Source organism: Hyperolius riggenbachi, chromosome 10, assembly GCF_040937935.1.
Source record: "Hyperolius riggenbachi isolate aHypRig1 chromosome 10, aHypRig1.pri, whole genome shotgun sequence".
NCBI classification, from domain to species: Eukaryota; Metazoa; Chordata; class Amphibia; order Anura; family Hyperoliidae; genus Hyperolius; species Hyperolius riggenbachi.
Window position 1 is genome coordinate 65,142,244 of NC_090655.1, and position 20,072 is coordinate 65,162,315.

Below are 20,072 nucleotides of genomic sequence, written 5' to 3' on the forward strand. Positions count from 1 at the left end.
CTCTAAACACCCACTAATTACCCATCAATCACCCATCAATCACCCCCTATCACCACCTGTCACTGTTACCCATCAGATCAGACCCTAATCTGCCCCTTGCGGGCACCCAATCACCCGCCTACACGCTCAGATTGCCCTCAGACCCCCCCTTATCAATTTGCCAGTGCAATATTTACATCTGTTCTCCCCTGTAATAACCCACTGATTACCTGTCAATCACCCATCAATCACCCCCTTTCACTGCCACCCATCAATCACCCCCTGTCACTGCCACCCATCAATCACCCGCTGTCACTGCCACCCATCAATCAGCCCCTAACCTGCCCCTTGCGGGCAATCTGATCACCCACCCACACCAATAGATCACCCGCAGATCCGACGTCCGATCACCTCCCAAGTGCAGTGTTTACATCTGTTCTCTACCTTAAACACCCACTAATTACCCATCAATCACCCCCTGTCACTGCTACCTATCAGATTAGACCCCTATCTGCCCCTAGGGCACTCAATCACCCGCCCACACCCTCAGAATGCCCTCAGACCCTAGCCCTGATCACCTCGCCAGTGCATTGCTTGCATCTATTCCCCCCTCTAATCACACCTTGAGACACCCATCAATCACCTCCTGTCACCCCCTAGCACACCTACCCATCAGATCAGGCCCCAATTTGCCCCGTGTGGGCTCATGATCACTCGGCCAAACCCTCAGATCCCCCTCAGACCCCCTTCCAATCACCTCCCCAGTGCATTGATTGCATCTATTTTCCCCTCTAACCACCCCCTGAGACACCCATCAATCACCTCCTGTCACCCCCCTAGCACTCCTATCCATCAGATCAGGCCCAATACAACCTGTCATCTAAAAGGCCACCCTGCTTATGACCGGTTCCACAAAATTCGCCCCCTCATAGACCACCTGTCATCAAAATTTGCAGATGCTTATACCCCTGAACAGTCATTTTGAGACATTTGGTTTCCAGACTACTCACGGTTTTGGGCCCGTAAAATGCCAGGACGGTATAGGAACCCCACAAGTGACCCCATTTTAGAAAAAAAGACACCCCAAGGTATTCTGTTAGGTGTATGACGAGTTCATAGAAGATTTTATTTTTTGTCAAAAGTTAGCGGAAATTGATTTTTATTGCTTTTTTTTTTACAAAGTGTCATTTTTCACTAACTTGTGACAAAAAATAAAATCATCTATGAACTCGCCATACACCTAACGGAATACCTTGGGGTGTCTTCTTTCTAAAATGGGGTCACTTGTGGGGTTCCTATACTGCCCTGGCATTTTAGGGGCCCTAAACCGCGAGGAGTAGTCTAGAAAACAAATGCCTCAAAATGACCTGTGAATAGGACGTTGGGCCCCTTAGCGCACCTAGGCTGCAAAAAAGTGTCACACGTGGTACCGCCGTACTCAGGAAAAGTAGTATAATGTGTTTTGGGGTGTATTTTTACACATACCCATGCTGGGTGGGAGAAATTTCTATGTAAATGGACAATTGTGTGTAAAAAAAAATCAAACAATTGTCATTTACAGAGATATTTCTCCCACTTAGCATGGGTATGTGTAAAAATACACCCCAAAACGCATTATACTACTTCTCCTGAGTACGGCGGTACCACATGTGTGGCACTTTTTTACACCCTAAGTACGCTAAGGGGCCCAAAGTCCAATGAATACCTTTAGGATTTCACAGGTCATTTTGCGACATTTGGTTTCAAGACTACTCCTCACGGTTTAGGGCCCCTAAAATGCCAGGGCAGTATAGGAACCCCACAAATGACCCCATTCTAGAAAGAAGACACCCAAAGGTATTCCGTACGGAGTATGGTGAGTTCATAGAAGATTTTATTTTTTGTCACAAGTTAGCGGAAAATGACACTTTGTGAAAAAAAAAACTATTAAAATCAATTTCTGCTAACTTGTGACAAAAAAATAAAAACTTCTATGAACTCACCATACTCCTAACGGAATACCTTGGGGTGTCTTCTTTCTAAAATGGGGTCATTAGTGGGGTTCCTATACTGCCCTGGCATTTTAGGGGCCCTAAACCGTGAGGAGTAGTCTTGAAACAAAAATGACCTGTGAAATCCTAAAGGTACTCATTGGACTTTGGGCCCCTTAGTGCAGTTAGGGTGCAAAAAAGTGCCACACATGTGGTATCGCCGTACTCGGGAGAAGTAGTATAATGTGTTTTGGGGTGTATTTTTACACATACCCATGCTGGGTGGGAGAAATACCTCCGTAAATGACAATCTTTTGATTTTTTTACACACAATTGTCCATTTACAGAGGTATTTCTCCCACCCAGCATGGGTATGTGTAAAAATACACCCCAAAACACATTGGACTACTTCTCCAGAGTACGGCGATACCACATGTGTGGCACTTTTTTGCACCCTAACTGTGCTAAAGGGTCCAAAGTCCAATGAGTACCTTTAGGATTTCACAGGTCATTTTGAGAAATTTCGTTTCAAGACTACTCCTCACGGTTTAGGGCCCCTAAAATGCCAGGGCAGTATAGGAACCCCACAAATGACCCCATTTTAGAAAGAAGACACCCCAAGGTATTCCGTTAGTAGTATGGTGAGTTCATAGAAGATTTTATTTTTTGTCACAAGTTAGCGGAAATTGATTTTAATTGTGTTTTTTCACAAGTGTCATTTTCCGCTAACTTGTGACAAAAAATAAAATCTTCTATGAACTCGTCATACACCTATTGGAATACCTTGGGGTGTCTTCTTTCTAAAATGGGGTCATTTGTGGGGTTCCTATACTGCCCTGGCATTTTAGGGGCCCTAAACCGTGAGGACTAGTCTTGAAACGAAATTTCTCAAAATGACCTGTGAAATCCTAGTTTCAAGACTACTCCTCACGGTTTAGGGCCCCTAAAATGCCAGGGCAGTATAGGAACCCCACAAATGACCCCATTTTAGAAAGAAGACACCCCAAGGTATTCCGTTAGTAGTATGGTGAGTTCATAGAAGATTTTATTTTTTGTCACAAGTTAGCGGAAATTGATTTTAATTGTGTTTTTTCACAAGTGTCATTTTCCGCTAACTTGTGACAAAAAATAAAATCTTCTATGAACTCGTCATACACCTATTGGAATACCTTGGGGTGTCTTCTTTCTAAAATGGGGTCATTTGTGGGGTTCCTATACTGCCCTGGCATTTTAGGGGCCCTAAACCGTGAGGACTAGTCTTGAAACGAAATTTCTCAAAATGACCTGTGAAATCCTAAAGGTACTTATTGGACTTTGGGCCCTTTAGTGCAGTTAGGGTGCTTCATCTTTGACCCACTCTGAAACCACTCGCTGAACAGGGAGTGCTATTTTCAGCAGAGTCTGTTTTTTTTTCTTTGTACGATTTTATTGTTTATCAGGACTAACCAGATTCCACAACTACAAGCCTTATTTCTAGATTAAATGGCACAAAAGTAGGTGTATAGTATTCTATTTGTGGAGACTTCTGCAGAGGGATTTAGAATTGCAGATTAACCAAAGAGAAAAAAACAAACTTGAGCAGTTGCATAGCAGCCAGTCAGAATGTTTGTTTGAAGGAGGAGTTGCATAGGAACCAATCAGAATCCTTGTTTCATTTAGCAGCTGATACCCGAATGGTTTCTGCAGACAGCTGTGCGCTTGGCTTCATTTTTTGCACCGGACTTAAAAATCCAATAATAGAATCTGTTCTTCTGCTAAATGCACTCCTGGGAAAATTAATGTCTGGTCTCTGCGGGTGATTTTGTAGAGATGAGTTGTTTGGCTCTCTGATAAGCAGCCCATTCTTCCATAGCGCCGGTTTCCACTCACTACGAATGCGCATCATTTCCCCGCATCCAAGTCGCATGGGGGAACCCTGCATATTTAGACCAGCATGCCATCCAAATCACATGACAGTTTGATCCTGGATGACATCACATAGCGATCCGCAGCAACACATTACAGAATACCAGAGCTTAAAGAGAACCTGAACTGAAAAAAAGTCAAAATAACCACAGGTCATACTTACCTCCCGTGTAATCTACTCCTCATTCTCTCTCTCCTCTCCTGCGTCCTGTTTGTCTGCTGTGATCAATGGAATTCTCCGCTCTTCATTTTAAAAATGGCCATTTCCCCAACATCTTCCTGGTCAACACACTGTTCAACTGTAATATTTCCCACTGGAGCCATAGGGAAACGTGGACATTACCTTGCACATTCAGTTGTAACTGACAGCCCGAGTCGGGACAAGGTCCTCCAGCACCCAAGGCTGAGACACCAAAGTGCACCCCTCCATCCCTCCCACCCCAGCCATCACTCACTGCTATTAGACTAAGAGGTGCCCCATGGCCCCCAACCTCCGCAGCACCGTAATCTCTAGTTATCTGGCTTGCAGTCACTGTCATCTATCCCCTTATCGTATTTCTCTCTGCTTCAAACACAATAGGGGAATGATAGGTGAATGAGTTGTGCTCCCTCTCCTACACTGCGCCTTGAGGCTGGAGACTCTCTCGCCTCTGCCTCGGCCCGGCCCTGCAGACAGCTGCTTATACATAACTGACAGCAACTGGTATATTTCAGTTTTGACAAAATATTGTCAGAACTAGAAGGGATGACTGTAAGAAGAAAATGGTGAGCTTCTGAGAGGAACTGGCGGTGAGGTAAGTATGTAATATTCATTTGCAGCTACTGTACGTCATGTGTTTATTTTAAATCATGTTACTCGCTTCAAATGGCCATATGTCTTGTGTGGGGTGTTAGTAGTAGATACTTACCACGCGTTCTGTTCCCCTCAGTCACTTGCCGTTGTCCAGCTTCAAGCCCTGTTCTGACAGACCAACCCAGGCGACTCACATTACCTTACATATGGCCATTCACCAGAGTCCTTCAGCTCTGGTATCCTTTAAGTGCAAAAGGGCACTAAAAACTGAAATTTGTTTGGCGCGTGCGTGTCCAACTTTAGATTGGGTTAAAGTATATCATTAGCCACAGCAATAGAACATTATTGCTTTTCATCTGACTCACCCGAGAAGATCACAAGCAATTGTCTCGGATTTTGGACATTTAAAGGGAACCCGAACTGAGGCTGCCATATTTAATTCCTTTTAAACTGTACCAGTTGCCTGGCAGCTCTGTTAATCTATTTGGCTGACCTGCAGCATGCTTGTTCAGGGTGTATGGCTAAAAGTATTAGAGGCAGAGGATTAGCAGGACAGCCAGGCAACTGGGATTGCTAAAAAGGATACAACTATGGCCGCCACCAGATCCCTCTCACTTCAGGTGTCCTTTAAAAACTGGTTTAGGAAAGCCAGTTAAGGCAAAGCTGAGCTAAAGCTCCTGGTAATGTTATCCTATGTGAGTGTCCACACTGGTATGATGTGATTTTGTAAAAATACCCCATAGCATTGCATTAGCAAGAGCTTTTAAAGTTTCTGGCGTTTAAAAAGCCCTTGTAGTGTGCACCAGCCCTTAAAGGGAACTTTAAAGGGCTTCCATTTAAGGGCTCCACTTACCTGGGGCATCTACCAGCCCCCTGCAACCATCCTGTGCCCTCGCAGTCACTCACAACTCCTCCGGTCCCCCGCCGCCAGCTAGTTTAGTTTTTGCCGACTCGGAGTCTGCGGGACGCCACGGGTACCTTTGTACGCATTCCCGCTGGTGCAGGAAGTTATCGCAGACATTAACACATACATTTTTATGCGTTACATGTACAGCACGTAAAAAATGTATAGGTTGCACCTATAATGCTTAAAAATGTATGTGTTAATCATGCACCAGCGGGAATGCGTACAAAGGTATGCGTGGCGTCCCGCCAACTCCACGTCAGCAAAAACAAAACTAGCTGGCAGCGGGGACCGGAGGAGCTGTGAGTGACTGCGAGGGCACAGGATGGATGCAGGGGGCTGGTAGATGCCCCAGGTAAGTGAAACACATTTTTTTTTAGAGTTATGGTTCCCTTTAACTGCTCTGTGACCACCTAACGCCAATGGCCGGTCGCAAAGTGGCTCCCCCAGGACCGCCTGACACGTTTGGCGTCAGGTCCTGGAGGCGGGGATTTTAGACTGGATAATGTTAGGTTGTATTTGTATTATAGGTTGTATTTTTTTTTTGTTTATTACGCTGGGAAATGTTATTGTCCAATAACCTGTCCTGTAAAAGAAATGATGTTGAGAAAATAATTTAAAAACGATTACGTGTAATGACATACTATTCTGACCAGGTGGCCATTGGTGAAGTCTTAATAGAAAGATGCCAGTGTTTGGGTGTACTTATGTGTGTGCTTATGGTGCCTCTGTGATGAGCTCTGTGGTCTCTCAGGGGTCAAGTATAAAAATATTTGTCTGGAAAGAGAAGTCATTATATTGTGTACAGTATACAAGAACAGAAACAAAGGGGAACTTGTATAAGCTACAGGAAGCAACAAGCAAGAAGGGAGGGGGCTGAACTGGTTGGTATTGCTGGCTCAGGGTTGGTGCACTCTGCAATGGACCCAGCCACAGCGGTAGCATATCTGACTAGTATGGATATATGGATATGCTGTACTGCTCTTGAGGTCTCTTGCCGTTCTCACCGCAATGTGGATCTGAGTTGTGTGTGGCATTGTGTCGGATGAATGACACCAGATAAACACTATGTATGTCAGGCGGTTGTTGTGGTTATGCAACACATACATCCAGATATGGTGACATGTGAACAAGACTTCAGGAAAGTGTGTGTCTGCTCTGCATGTACATCAGTCCACTGCAGGCTGCTGGGGGAAACAGGCCAACACCGGACATACAGTACAAGACAAGACAAATAACCTCCATATCGCGCTTTTCTCCTGGTGGAATCAAAGCACCAGAGCTGCAGCCACTAGGGCATTCTCAGTGTTATGGAGTTTTGCCCAAGGTCTCTTCACAGAATAGGTGCTGGCTTACTGAACAGGAAGATTCGAACCCAGGTCTCCTGTGTCAGAGGCAGAGTCCTTAAAGTGCACCTAATCTGAGAGGGATATGGATGTTTCCTTTTAAACAATACCAGTTTCTTGGCAGTCCTGCTGATCTCTTTGGCTGCAGTAGTGGCTGAATCACACACCTGAAACAAGAATACGGCTAATCCAGTCTGACTTCAGTCAGAGCACCTGATCTGCATGCTTGTTGAGGGGCTGTGGCTAAAAGTATTAGAGACACAGGATCAGCAGGAGAGGCAACTGGTATTATTTTAAAAGGAAAAATCCATATCCTTCTCAGTTTAGGTTCCATTTAACCATTACACCAGGGGCGTAACTATGGGGTAGCAGCTGCAGGGGGTCCAGACCTGTAAGGGGCCCCAACTACTATCCTCCAATAAAGAGGTCCATTCTTCAGATCAGGCGTTTTTGTGGCTACAGTTGTTATGAGTTTGAAGAGTAGGATGGTCACACTTGTAGTATGAGCCTTGCAGCAAGATGCCTCCCCCCCCCCCTCCCCCAGGCTGTGAGGATCCCCAGGGGTAGGCAGGGGGAAAGGGTGTGAACACTGGGGGCCCTATCAGAGTTTTGCTGGGAGGCTCCATGATTTGTAGTTATGCCCCCCCCCCCCCCCACGGCCTGTACAGACGCACAAGAATAGTCACCCAGCACAGTGATTGTTCAGGGTGACAGGTTTCAGAATGATCGCCATACAGGCACACTGCTGGGCTACAGCTGAGCAGCCTGTTCTGCTGTATGGAGAGGGGTGGGGGAAGAGCAAGATATGGACATGCGGTTGGAGGTAAACACAGGGCTGTGGAGTCGGTACAACCGCCGACTCTGACTCCATGTACCCAAAAGGTCTCCAACTCCGACTCCATGTACCCAAAATTACTCCAACTCCGACTCCATGTACCCAATAATTGCTCCAACTCCGACTCCATGTACCCAATAATTGCTCCAACTCCGACTCCATGTACCCAATAATTGCTCCAACGCCGATCCATGTACCCAATAATTGCTCCAACTCCGATCCATGTACCCAATAATTGCTCCAACTCCGATCCATGTACCCAATAATTGCTCCAACTCCGATCCATGTACCCAATAATTGCTCCAACTCCGACTCTTTAGTCTGATTTTTACAAAGGCTATGGACTTGTTTCAAAAATCATCTGACTCCGACTTCTCAGTTTATTGAAACCTCCGACTGCAACTCCGGGTACCCAAAATTACTCCGACTCCACAGCCCTTGGTAATTACTAGCAGTAGTTTATGTGGGTCGTTTAAAGTTTCCAGTACAGCGGATTGTTATATGGCGGGATAGCAGAATGGGTACAACTCTGTTTAACCCCTAAATTCACCTGGAAGCGGCAGCGCAGGATCGCAGGGCCACTAGCCCCAAATGGGATAAATGGGATTAACCAGCACAAATGCCTACAAAATAAACTTTGTTATATTTTATTAGTAGAGCAACATTAGTAACAGCTGACGTGTCCCAGTTCTGCACTTGGATCTACTGGAAATTGTCCGAGCTCTGTTTCATCATAGTATTTCTTCTCCAGTACTTTTTAACTGCCATCAAAATTGTTGCAATCGAGATTGTACAATGTATGGTCCAAAAGTTCTGTATATAGCTGAATTCAAAGTCCTATTCTTGAATAAAAAAGCTTAAGCAAATATCTCTTAAAGTACAACTGAAGCAAGAGGAATACGGAGGCTGCCATATTTATGTCCCTGTAAACCAGGGGTCCCCAAACTTTTTCTGTCAAGGGTCAGGTCAACATACTTCAGACTGCCGGGGGTCCGGAACATACATAAAATGATGTTGAAAAACATTACATTGAATCCAGGTATTGATTCCCCTAATCATGCCTGGAGGAGACCTCCCAGCAGCAGCCATTCAGTCATGCGGCGCCCGAAGAACTCTTTGTCACCAGACAGTGAAGCATAACCAGGTGACAACCTGCCAGGAGTCCAGTTAGACAGCAGTGTCACCTGATGCAGAATTGTATTGGAAGCCAGCGAATTACTGCTTGTTGGCTTCTACATATGTGGATGGGTGGTGCCAGCACTGCTATTCTATATGCAGGCTGTCAATATTTAAAGGTGCAGTGGGCCACATCTATAAGTTATACATTTGTGTTTGGGGGCCAGTGAAAAAGCCTCAGGGGGCCGAATTTGGCCCACGGGCTGTAGTCTTAGGACCACTGTTCTAAACAAACCCAATAAGCCAGTGTAACTCAGTAGAATGTCAGGCTCTGATAAAATGCCAGCCTGCTAGGCCTTTTATAATAAAAGGGTCTGGCTGGGTTCACAGTGGTCAGTTGCATAATGCACACATAAGTGTTAACTGCAATGGAGACTGAGGCATGTATACAGAGTATGGAGCAGCAGTGTGTATACAGAGCATGGAGCAGCTCTGGGGAATTTCACAGAGCACAGAGTCAGTTATAAGCGCAGCCCTGTTCCCCTGCTGGGTGAATGCTTCACTTTCCCCATCATTAGCAGTGTCGGCTGTCCTCATTATTATCTGTATCCAAACTGCTCCTGATCGATCCCGTTGTCAGTCGGTCGGACAGGAAATTGCATTATGTGTACCCAGCATGATGTCCTACCATATTATTACACTGTACTGTGCGAGACCTTTCAGGAATCCCCCCCCCCCTTAAAAATCCTCGGTTTGCCCCTGCTGAGCATAGACTTTCATCCAAAGCCTGCATGCAGCGAGTTAGAATAACATGATCAGTTACAACGCAGTACTGTGACCAGGCCCATAGAACTGTATGGGCAGTGAGATGCCATGCAGAATTATTCTGCAGCACAACTGAGCACTGTGAACTAGCCTCAGAGATGGTGATATAGAGACTTTTGGGTGACGTAGGATCGTTATTAATTGAGTTTAGTTTATACATTTTCTGGATTGTGAAATTTTGAATTATCAGATAACTGGTGGTCAATTGGGAAAGGTGCATATATACTGTATGACACTTTTTGGCTTTCTTTACATAAACAAACTCCATCGTTTTTAGTCATCATGATATCAATAAACATTTTAATTAGATCTCATAACATTGGTAATGTCCTGTAACATTAGAGTATTGTACCGTGTTAGCCATCAATAAAAACTGGAATGTTCTGAATCAAAATGATACCATCTATCTAATTCTGATATACCTAACCACTTCAGCCTTCAGTCGTTTTTCACCTTATGCATCCGAGCAATTTTCACCTCCCATTCATGCGCCAATAACTTTAGCACTAATTATCACAATGAATTGATCTATATCTTGTTTTTTCTGCCACCAATTAGGCTTTCTTTGGCTGGTACATTTTGCTAAGAATTATTTTTTTCTAAATGCATTTTAACAGGAATATTAAGAAAAAAATTGAAAAAATTCATTATTTCTCAGTTTTCGGCCATTATAGTTTTAAAATAATACATGCTACCATAATTAAAACCTACGTATTTTATTTGCCCATTTCTCCCGGTTATTACACCATTTAAAGAGAACCAGAGTCGAAGCACACTCATGTATTTTATTACATTTATCAGTGGGAACATGACAGTAAACACCTACCCTGCTTTTAGTTTCATTGTTATCTGCTTAATTAGTCTATTAGCAACTGTGATAAGAATCCACCGACTATTCAGTCGAGGTTTGACCTGGAATCATTATAGCTGAGTCACTCTTCTGTGGAGTCTTTTCAAGCCCAAGCCTTCCCCCTCCTGGCTTAGATTTCCTACTTTGCATACTGAGAGCTGTGATGACATGGGAGGGGCTGCTCCTGCTGAGAGAGAAGCTCTGTGGCTGCAATATGATCCCTGTGTGCTCTGTGTGCACTAGATACTGATGATGACTGCAGTTTCATTCCTATGAGAGACACTTCCTACAGGCAGCTGTACATCATACCAAAATGAAAGCACATAGATGAAAGGCTGCATTTAATCTAGCTAGCAGCCTAGTCTCATATAGCCTAGACAGCACATCCAGAACAACTCATAACCCGGTAGGAGAAGGGATATGAGCCGGCGGCCATATTTGATTTTTCCTGGAGCAATAATGGATAAAAAACACTAAAAAAGGCACACCAGAGCGGCAAAATTATCAGGTAGAGCATTTATTCTTTACAATCTATCAACTGATATGTTTATTTTGTGTGAAACGTTCATCTCTGGTTCCCTTTAAAGAGACTCTGAAGTCTCAAAAAAACTATCTTTTTTTTTTTTGTGTTGAACATAATAACCCTACCTAAACCGCCGCATCCCCACCGCTCTAATCTAACTAACTCCCCCCAAACTCCCCAAGGTGCAATCCAGGCAGCACTTCCGTGTGCGGCAGGGCTATGAGCTGCAGCCATGCCTCACGCGTCTGACAGTGGCGGATTTCCACCTCTCCCCGCCCCTCTCAGTCTTTCTTCACTGAGAGGGGCGGGGGAAAGGCGGAGATCCGCCGCTGACAGACGCGTGTGAGGCAGGGCTGCAGCTCATAGCCCTGCCTCACACGGAAGCGCTTAGGACAGCAAAATCCATGACCAAGAAAGTCATGGATTTTGCAGTGGAGAGGGTGGGGTGAGTTAGGGGGATTTAGATAGTTTACAGCGTCGGGAATGCGGCGGTTTAGTCAGGGCTATTATGTTAAACACTTTTATTAACCCCCCTGGCGGTCTATTAAAAACCACCAGGGGGCAGCAGAGCAGTTTTTAAATTTATTTATTTTTTTAAATCATGTAGCGAGCCCAGGGCTCGCTACATGATAGCCGCTGTGCAGCGGCATCCCCCCGCCCTCTTCGATCGCCTCCGGCGATCTCCGATCAGGAAATCCTGTTCAAAGAATGGGATTTCCTGGAGGGCTTCCCCTGTCGCCATGGCGTCCCCGACGTCGTGACGTCATTGGGAGTCCCGATCAACCCCTCAGCGCTGCCTGGCACTGATTGGCCAGGCAGCGCACGGGGTCTGGGGGGGGGGGGTGCGGCGTGTGGCAGCGGCTAATCGGTGCGGAGCGTCGGCGATCAGAGTGCACACGCAGCTAGCAAAGTGCTTACCGCCAGGGAGGTTAAATAAAAAGATGCTTTTTTTGACACTTCAGTGTCTCTTTAAATTATGTCCCTATCACAATGTGTGGCGCCAATATTTTAATTGGAAATAAAGGTGCATTTTTTTAGTTTTGTGTCCATCACTATTTACAAGCTAATAATTAAAAAAATATTAGTTGTATACCCTCTTCACATGCATATTAAAACGTTCAGACCCTTAGGTAACTATTTGTTTTGTTTTTAAATTGTAATTTATTTTATTTTTTTTAGTAAAAAAATTATTTGGGTATTTTTTGGGTGTGGGAGGTAAACAGTAAAATTTAAATTTATTGTGTCTTTTTGTGATAAAAATGTATGTGCATGTAGTTTTACTATTTGGTCACAAGATGGCCACAGTGATTTTCTTTGTTTTTCTATCCATGGAGGATGTGATTTTTTTTATTTTTTCTATTCAGAAAGGTTTTTCTACCGGGGACTTAGATCAATGAATGGGAACTATATTCCCATTCATTTATCTCCGGGCTAACGGGGGAGGGGGGGGGGGGTACGTGTGCGCGCGCGTAAGAGCGCGCAGCACCGCAGCAGCAGCCTTTTGGATGTGAAAGTCCCTTCCAAAAGGCTAACATGGTTAAAGTGTACCCGAGGCGACATGTGACTTGATGAGATAAACATGTGTAGGTACAGTGCAAATCCTATTAATAACCAGGCTGTTTTCAATTTTTTTTACTTTGCTGCCTGAAAGAGTTAACTTTGAAGCATGGAAGTGACAGCTTCTGTCTTGTCGGTACCATGTCGGCAATATAGTAGACCTCCGTGATAAGCAAATTACAGCCATAAAAGTTTTCCTGGCAGAATACAACTTCTGAGGGCAGGGGACAGATAGAAAAAGGTCAATAGTTCATGCATTTTCATTTAGGGACACTTAATAGGCTGTCACTGAACAGAGACAATAAAACATTCAATCTACTTTGTAAATGTTTAAATATAAAATAAAACCATGGGATATCTAAAAAAAAATAGTCATTTTTAGGAGTAGGAGGATAAATACAATTGTTTATTTTTAACTCGGGTTCACTTACGGTAAATTAGAATGAGGTACGATAATCCACATGTTCTGTAAATGTATCATGTAAATGTCCATAGCTTACCTCTTGTTCTAAGAAGCTGGTAATTTCCTTTTGTATGTAATTAATAGATGGGGACTTTTCACTGGGCATCTTATCTGAAAGTTCACAGGGTCATATTTGGCTTATTTCCATAGTAGACAGACATTAATTCACATGTAAAATATAAAAACAAACTTTTTTTATCTGAACACATAGATCTCCTACTGATCAAATCATTAATAGATAAATAAATAGTCTTCCCAGCGTCTTTTTTTAACTGTCACCGCACGCTCCTGTACCATGTGACACTGGCGCATGTAGTGACATCGGGTGGTCTGAAAAATGTAATGCGGTTATTGCCGCGCACCTGATCTAGCCCTTGCAACCAAGATTTTCAGTAAGGAGTTCCTTGGGCAAGCCTCCCTAACACTGCTACTGCCTACTGAGTGCGCTCTAGTGGCTGACTTACGGGCGCTCTCTGACAGGAGAAAAACGCTATAGGAATTAGGCCTTGTTCACATCTAAAATCGAAATCGCTGATGCCAGTGTTTTGCGATTTTGTGTGTGATTTGTGTTTTAGAGCCTCCCGGCGCTTACCTGCGCGTTGCAAATGTTGTTTGTTTATTTTTTTTATAAAGTGCTTTTCTAAGTGCTTTTGCAGAGTGACTTATCTTTTTCACTTCCTGATGTCAGTCAGGAAGTGAACTTTTTCACCCGGAAAAGAATAAATATAATGTATTTATTCTAAAAAGCGCTCGGGAAATTGCTGTACCAAGTGCTTTTTCAAGCATTTTGTGATTTTCCTATACTTGCGATTATAGGCAAATCGCTCCAAAAATGGTACAGGCAACGCTTTGGCGAGCGACTTGTAATCCTAGGTAATCATTGCACAATCGCTTTTAGGGCGATTTTCAAAAATCGCCGGCGCTTAAAAAATCCTGTAAGCGCTGTTAGTGTGAACAAGCCTTTAAGGAATTATTTCCCAGCATGCCGGATCAATCCTTACAACCGATTGTAATGTATGGGCAAACTTAGGTTTTCTACTTGAAATGATCACAAATGATTGTCTCAGACACTGGAAATCTAAAATCTCATTAGAAAACGTTAAAGCAAACCTGAGCTAGATCTTTCCTCTGAGTGACGTAATCTCGTCCTTGATTTACATATCTTAAGATCATTTTACCGGTGTCTTTGGGTTATGGGATTCTATCACCAGGATGGCTGTCACTGCAGAATCTCTGTTTCATGGGGACTGCCCCACTGCTTTTTGGAAATTCTAGAAATGCTCATCGCTGCAGGGCTGATGTTCCTGGGAGATATCTGACTGCTGTTGTAAACAATATAGAGCTGTTTCTGCTATGTTCACGGGAGGCTGGAAATGCCATCAATTTCAGAGAATCCCATTTGTGGTGTGGAGCTTGACCATAGGTGTTTGTTTGCTACATACTGTTTTCTTTAAAGGGGAACTTCAGCCTAAACAAACATACTGTCATCAAGTTACATTAGTTATGTTAATTAGAATAGATAGGTAATATAATCTCTTGCCCGCCCTGTTTTAAAAGAACAGGCAAATGTTTGTGATTCATGGGGGCTGCCATCTTTGTCATGGGGGCAGCCATCTTTTTGGTTGAAAGGAGGTGACAAGGAGCAGGAGACACAGTTCCAACTATCCTGTGTCCTGATTACCCCTTCCAGTTGCGCGCACTAGGCTTCAAATGTCAAATTCAAAATGTAAATAAAAAAAAATTTGCACCAAAACAGTAGAACGAGAACAACAAAATCAGAAATCCCATCATGCTTTGCACAGCATCAGGGGAAAAAAGCCCGGGCAGTTTTCTTCTGTGCAGCTAAAAATGAGGCTTGTATAAGAGAACCAAAGTTCTGATGCTGTGAAACTGTTACAGCAACACAAAGCCTTTTCAGTGCTGCTGAGTCGATTTTTAGTCCGGAGGTTCACTTTAATATAAGACTCACTTTTTCTCCCCCCCAAAAGTGGGGAAATAAAGTCACTGCGTCTTATAGTCCAAATGCAGGGAGTTCTTGACTTGTCAACACCTGCCAATACAAACCTCCAACCCACCGCAATGTCGGGGACTCCCTGTACTGTGCCCATGCAGAGGACGACACGGGGGGGGGGCAAACTGAGGACACAAAGGGGCATAGAAGAGGACACAAAGGGACAAAGGCGAACACATGAGAGTCAGAGACGGACACAAGGAGACACTAGAGGTGCAAAGGGGGCATAATCCACAAAATGCCCCTTCATGGATCCACCAGGTTTAATATATATTTTTTTCCCTGGTTTTTGCCCTCTAAACCTAGGCACGTCTTATGGTCGGGAGCGTCTTATAGTCCGAAAAATACGGGTAGTTCCTGAGTTCAGTTACTCTTTAAGGCCCAACTTCAGATCTAGATATATTCCTAGACCCATGTAGGCATTTAATGCCAGAGCTTTTCTGTGTCTGTGTAGAAACGTCTCTGCTAACATGCACTGGTAATGCTACAACACGTACCCTCAGGGTCCTTGTGTGCGTCCGCGCTTGCACGAACATACACTCTCTTTTGTACTGTATAGGGGAGGTCTTGCCCGCCATTGTGCGTGTACATCTTATGTTGTGGGTGAACTGCGCACACACATGCAGAAATGCACACTCCCATTTGCGAAAATACACATGCATGGAATTTTGGCGCAAGTTTGAAAAAAGCTGTTTAAGGCCAGTGTGGCAGACGCTCAGTGCTGTTACCTCAAGCAGCTTGGCGTTAGTCTTACCAGAGACATTTATACTGTATTGATCACCTGTTTTTGACCCAGGCGAGTTTGTGACTTCTCTTGGTCCGATTATTTGTTGTGGAATCCTGCTTGTTCCCGACCACCGATTGGATGCAGCTTCCCTTAACTTTTGGCCTGTTACCATTTGCCTGTCAACTAACCAGATTGCATGAGGGAGATAACAGGGCTGAGCTTTTGTGGGTTTTAGAGCAGGAACAACTCACTGACCTTCCAGGCGCCGTCTTCTACACATCCACCAGCTCCCTGCGGCTTTCCGATGTGCATGCATGGCTCCCGGAGTGTTACGTGATCTGATGCGGGTCAGGTGACATGCCATGAGCGTACAATGAGAATGCTGGAAATACACTGGGAGCTACAGGATGTGTAGAAGATGGCGCCTAGAAGGTCGGGGAGTAGTTCCTGCTGCTCCGGGGGGTGAGATTAGTACTATTTAATGCCGGGTAAAGCAACCGGCAAGCACAAGTATCCAGCATCTGGCAATCCCCACCTGTGGCGGATATCTGGGACTGTATTTACAAATTGTGAAAGTATAACCTAGGAGAAAACTCAAGTACAAAAATAAATTGCATATGGGCCAGTGTGTCGTTAACATAAAATAAATATAATGATTAATTGGAAATGGCTGTTACTTTCCAGATGACATTTTTAAAAGTGAAAGTCTTTTGCACACAGGAGGTGCTCTTGTTAGCGGTAGAGTAAGTGGGGGAAAAAACACAAAGAATTCCTTACATAAGTATAACAAAATCATACCCTTGAGCCACCAATTCATGCTTGATAACTGACGCGGTGACATTTCTTTCATTGTCATTGGAATCTGTCCTTGGGTATTCTATAAAGGTGTATTTAGAAAGCATTAAAGCCTGTAATAAAAGACTATAGGTTTGGTTCACTTTCTGATCGTTTTCAGCTGAAGTACTGCCAAGAATGTTTACTAATAGTGGCTGATAAGGAAACCTAAAAAAGATAATGTAACCACCTCATCAACTTCTGATATAAGCTTCAGCTTCGGATCAAAAAGCTTCCCACGGAAAATGAAAGTGTTTAACTGTCTGAATGCTCTTCTGGTACCATTTTTTTTTTCTGGTAGTAGGTTTTATGCTATAAAAAAGTAGAATGAAGTCCAATGTCCTGAAAGATACAATAAATAGAAGGCAAAACACTGTTATCTGACTGAGAAAACAATGGTGATAAGGTTTTAGAGCTGAAAAGTGCTAAAGGTCATTACTTCTGCTTGTTTTGTTGCTGAATGAAGCTGATTTTACATTAGGCTGACATGGCTGCTGATTAGAACTGAGTTTTAAAATTCAGATCTTAAGCTGGTTTATGTTATTGATGTTCTTTTTACCATTAGTACAACACATATAATTATCTCATCAATTACATTTCAGTTCAGGATTGTTGTAAAGGATATCTGAGCTGAAAAAAAATAACCTTTACTTACCTGGGGTTTCTTCCAGCTCCAGTACATGAACTTCACGAGCGCAGAATGCTCCCGGTTATGGTAACGCAAACGCTAGAGGTGCACGGCACGTCCACACGGAATCCTGCGACTACAGCTGTGGCTGCCGATCTTATGGAGGGGACAGCAGCACCCTGGAGAGCAGTAGATCTACAGGGCTGGACCAGATAGACTGCTAGGCCAGTGTTTCTCAAACCTGCCCTTGTGACTCCCCAGCAGTGCATGTTTTGCAGGCAACCTCATCTATGCACAGGTGGGGTAATTAGTGTCTCAGCTACATGGAATCCATTTTCCTGAGTCACTAATTACCCCACCTGTGCATAGAGGCTGCCTGCAAAACATGCACTGCTGGGGAGTCACAAGGACAGGTTTGAGAAACAATGTACTAGGGGCTGGAAGAAGCACCTAGGTTTGTCAGCTTGGATATCCTTTAAGGAAAGTTGGAGACTGCTATACAGGGGGGAGGGGGCCATTGTACATAGCAGAGGGAGGCAACTGTACTTAAAGGGGATCCGAGATGAAATATTAACTATAACAAGTAAATTGTCTATATATCTTATCTAAAGTTTAGTGTGTAAAGTGTTTACACAGCATATCTAGCTGCAAACCGCTTCAAAAGTTTATGATTATTTATTCCTGAGATACTATGAGGGCAGCCATGTTCTGTTTGTCACATTGTCATAGGCTGAGGGCTGGAGATGCTATCAGCTTGCCTGTGTGTAAATTCAGTCCCCTCTCCTCCTCCCTCCTCCTCTCTGCCTCTGAAATCAATGGCTAGTAACCTCCTTCTCCTCCTGCCCAGACTGAGCTCCCATAAGGCCTTGCTACAGTGCCAAGGCACAAAAGGTACTGTGGGCGAGGATTGTTTAGTTTATAGGGAATAAGAATATTAAAACAAAACAAAAAAAAATATTTGAAAGGAACACAGTTATGCAATGAGTAAAAGTTTATCTCGGATCCACTTTAAAAGGGAAGGGATGGGGACTGTACAGGACAGATTATCAAAAGTGGGCAAGAAATATCAAAAGGACTCTAAGCACAGGAATAAAGTGGAAATCTGAACTTACCTGGGGCTTCTTCCAGCCCCCCCCCCCCCATAGCCCGCAAGGTCCCTCGACGTCTTCTGGGTCTCCTCCCTGGTCTCGCTTGTGGCTACGTTATATGCGCAACTTTGGCCAAAGTCCTGCGTGGTACCCGAAAGACTGAACCATGCATGCACAATACCCTTACTTCAACGGGCATGTGATTGAGTCAGATGTGCGGATGGGCCACGCATGCACAGTTTCACGACTTTGGCCGAAGTTAATAACCTAACGGAGCCTGAAGACACTGAGGAAACTCACAGGCTACGGGGAGCTGGAGGAAGCCCCAGGTAAGTTCAGATTTTCATTTTATTCCTCTGCTCAGGGTCCCTTGCTTTTCATGCTCACTTTTCCATAAACCAAGTTATCACACGCCACCTCTTGTCTGATATACTGTAATCTTATGCTCTCCTCTGAACTATTGCAGCAGAAAAAAGAATGATCCAGAGAAGACAGGCAGTCAGAACGTCCGCATCATTGCCCCAGAGTTCAAGTATTCGATGAACTATCGGAAGCTGGGCAAGTGCATCATCATCAATAACAAGAATTTCCATGAGAGAACAGGTGAGCCGATGTTTACTCTTCCTTACACCTACACTCAGAGCTGTGTATTATGTTGTGAAACTACCAGTGTATAGAGTTACAGAAGTACTTGGGTAAAAACATTAGGTTCAAAAAGTTTACAAAGAGTACCTAAGGTGACATGTGACATGATGAGATAGGCATGGGTATGTACAGTGCCTAGCACCCAAATAACTATGCTGTGTTCCTTTTTTTTTCTTTCTCTGCCTGAAAGAGTTAAATATCAGGTATATAAGTGGCTGACTCAGTCCTGACTCAGACAGGAAGTGAGTACAGTGTGACCCTCACTAATAAGAAATTCCAACTATAAAACACTTTCCTGGCAGAAAATGGCTTCTGAGAGCAGGAAAGAGATATAAAAGGCTCAATAGTTTATAGATTTATAGATTTTAGCTCTGGCATACTTCAATGTGTCATTGAGCAAAAGCAATAAAACAGTTAAAACTTAAATTAAAAAGTAGATTTTAACATAAAATAAAACTGTGGAATAGCTTAAAGAGAATCTGTACTCTAATATTCTTACACTAAAAAGCATACCATTCTATTCATTATTTTCTCCTGTGCCCCTCTGTGCTGTTTCTGCCACTCTCTGCTGCAATCCTGGCTTGTAATTAACAGTTTTAGGCAGTGTTTACAAACAAACTAACCAGCTTGTGATAGGCTCACATAAACAGAGTGTGTGAGTCATACAGAGTGTGCAGGGGGCCTGCAGAGGGGGTGTATCGCTTCTATCCAATCACAAGCAGCACTGCACATTCCACACATTCAAGCCTTAGCCCAACAGACACGACAGAGGAAAGGAGATAAGATTTATTACAGAGACAGTGCAATTAGGAAAGAACAGGCATAGGAACTTATAGGATAGAAGAACTAAGGCTGAAAAATGTGTTACAGAGTCTCTTTAAGTCATTTTTAGGAGAAGGAAGATAGAAACAATTGTTTATTTCATTAATTTATTTTCGCCTCCGGTGTCCTTTAAAGGACCACAATCGCAAAAAAAAAAAATTGTAAACTTGAAAAACAATATCATGACGCGACCAGGAAGTACTAGCACTAGGGGGAGGATGTGAGCAAGAGCGGAGCCGCTGTTTGGCATG

At 43.8% G+C, this 20,072-nt stretch overlaps 1 protein-coding gene across 2 annotated transcripts in view; it reads left to right on the forward strand.

Moving 5' to 3' along the window:
- Nucleotides 1-20,072, forward strand: part of CASP7 (caspase 7) — a 97,372-nt gene that overhangs the window by 56,704 nt on the left and 20,596 nt on the right. For both annotated transcript variants that reach the window (XM_068258211.1, XM_068258212.1), the window contains one exon: nucleotides 18,821-18,957. In XM_068258211.1, the coding sequence (XP_068114312.1) occupies nucleotides 18,821-18,957 (137 nt within the window). The remainder of the gene's footprint in view (nucleotides 1-18,820; nucleotides 18,958-20,072) is intronic.